The following is a 2,353-nucleotide window of genomic DNA, read 5'->3' as shown; positions in this document are numbered from 1 at the left end:
AGCCCTCCACCACTGGGTTCGCCCCCTTGAGCCTGCGTGGTCCGTCTCACTGCGCGCCAATGTGCGACCTTGGTCAGACTGCCCTGCACCCCGACTAGGTCCAGTCTGCCTGTGCTCCTAGGTCTGTCCTTCCCGACCCTGCTCCGCTGCTGGCTCTGCCTCTCTTACCGTCCCCGTTGAACGGTTCGTAGCTGTCGGACTTCCGTATAATTCGGTTTTCTGGTCTCTGGGTGTGTCTTAGTTCTCCAAAACTTTTGTTGTATCCAAACTTGGTTGTGGGAGAAGGCACAGTGTTTACACCTATGCCTCCATCTCGGCGGAAGTCCAGCATTGTATTCTTAAGAGGACAAAATGCATATACTTTTCAAATGTCAAGTTTTCTTCTGAAGACTGAGCAAATGCAAGTATATGCTCTCACTAGGCTTTGGAAAAGTTCATTGACAGGTACATTCACTTTAGATAAGCCATTCACCCACTTATTTAATTTTCTGCATCTCAGTTTACAAACTGACTAACTTGAAAATTAGGGCAATTTTCCACAAAAATCCTTCAGATTCAACCACATGTAAACTGATACACATTTAATGCACTTTGTTATGTTATGAAGTCCATATTCTATCTGGAGAATCATCATATACAAGTTGTTGCTATAACAAAATAATACATGTTGCATGTACACTTGCCAATTTAATCGTTTTTGTCACTGTTTCATTGTTCTCCTAGCCACCTAGCATTTCGTGATTCTCCTCATTGATGGAGAACAGTACGGAAGTGACTGAGTTCATCCTCCTTGGACTAACCAATGACCCAGAGCTGCAGGTGCCCCTCTTTGTCATATTCACTGTCATCTACCTCATCACATTGATTGGGAATTTGGGAATTATGGCGTTGATTGTCTTGGACTCTCGTCTGCACACTCCCATGTACTTTTTCCTCAGTAACCTGTCTCTGGTGGATTTGTGTTACTCTTCAGCTGTCACTCCTACAGTCATGGCTGGATTTCTTCTAGGACACAAGGTCATCTCCTACAATGCATGTGCTGCTCAGATGTTCTGGTTTGGAGCCTTCGCCACTGTGGAAAATTACCTCTTAGCATTCATGGCCTATGACCGCTATGCGGCAGTGTGCAAACCCTTGCATTATACCACCACCATGACAACAGATCTGTGTTTGTGTCTGGCTGTAGGTTCCTATGTCTATGGGTTCCTGAATGCCTCCATCATCACTGGGGATACCTTCAGTCTCTCTTTCTGTGATTCCAATGTGGTCCATCACTTTTTCTGTGACATTCCAGCAGTCATGGTTCTCTCTTGCTCTGATCGACATGTTAGCGAGCTTGTTCTTACCTGTGTAGCAAGCTTCAACATCTTTTTTACCCTTTTGTTTATCTCAATTTCATACATATTCATCTTTATCACCATCCGAAAGATGCAGTCTTCTTCAGGATATCAGAAGGCTCTGACCACCTGTGCCTCCCACTTCACTGCAGTCTCCATCTTCTATGGGACTGTCATCTTCATGTACTTACAGCCTGGCTCCAGCCATTCCATGGATACTGACAAAATTGCATCTCTGTTCTATACCACACTAATCCCCATGCTGAATCCTCTTGTCTACAGCCTGAGGAACAAGGAGGTTAAGAGTGCACTTATGAAAGTTGTCTTAGAGGCAAAACTGTTTTTAGGATTATGATTTGAACATTGTGCAATGCACAGGAACTTCGTTTCCTTAAGGCCACAGTAAAATTAAGGCCCCAAAGTAGTCTCCTTTCCCATTTCAAAGTCTCCTGTCCTAAAAATGAGACATATTATGCCCAGAAACGTTCCTGAGCAGGAAAGGCCAGGATGTCTTGGGGTTCACTTCTCAAAAACCTTATTAAGGATATTTTTATTCACTCATACAACATGCATTTTTTTCTATCACATCAATGAAAATACACATAAACTGCAACCACACAAAGACCATGAACAAATCGCATGTACTTTCCCAGGAGGATACCTATGTTTTGAAATAGAAACCGAAAATGTTGACATTTTCCTTGTGAAATTGCTTTGAAATAGTTAATGCTGATATTTTATGTCTACTTTTGTGATTTAAATGATCTTTCTAAAATATTTTTCTAGTATATATTATTGATTATGCTATTACACTTGTCCCATTTTCTTCTCTCTTTTATATCCCTCCATGCTGTATGCCCCTTCCCACCATCATTCCCACGTCATAGTTCATGCTATGGGTCATACAGACAAGTTCTTTGGCTTCTATATTTCCCATAATTTTCTTAATATTACTTCCCCATTCTTTTACCCTACTTCATTGACACTGATTTTCACCTATTTTTAATCTGACAATG

At 41.8% G+C, this 2,353-nt stretch overlaps 1 protein-coding gene across 1 annotated transcript; it reads left to right on the top strand.

The window, feature by feature from the left end:
* Window positions 1-753: 753 nt before the first annotated feature.
* Window positions 754-1,692, top strand: LOC118990354 (olfactory receptor 5B3-like). Its single transcript, XM_037050929.1, has one exon. It carries the CDS (start codon window positions 754-756, stop codon window positions 1,690-1,692), a length of 939 nt encoding a protein of 312 aa, XP_036906824.1.
* The last annotated feature ends 661 nt before the right edge of the window (window positions 1,693-2,353 follow it).

Source organism: Sturnira hondurensis, unplaced genomic scaffold (assembly GCF_014824575.4).
Source record: "Sturnira hondurensis isolate 20B ecotype Veracruz unplaced genomic scaffold, ASM1482457v3 Scaffold0006979, whole genome shotgun sequence".
NCBI classification, from domain to species: Eukaryota; Metazoa; Chordata; class Mammalia; order Chiroptera; family Phyllostomidae; genus Sturnira; species Sturnira hondurensis.
The sequence above is the reverse complement of the archived record's forward strand: the minus strand, read 5'-3'. Positions and strand labels throughout refer to the sequence as shown.

Coding starts and splice junctions, on each gene's coding strand:
- LOC118990354 (XM_037050929.1), top strand. CDS start 754: ATGGAGAACAGTACGGAAGTGACTGAGTTCATCCTCCTTGGACTAACC.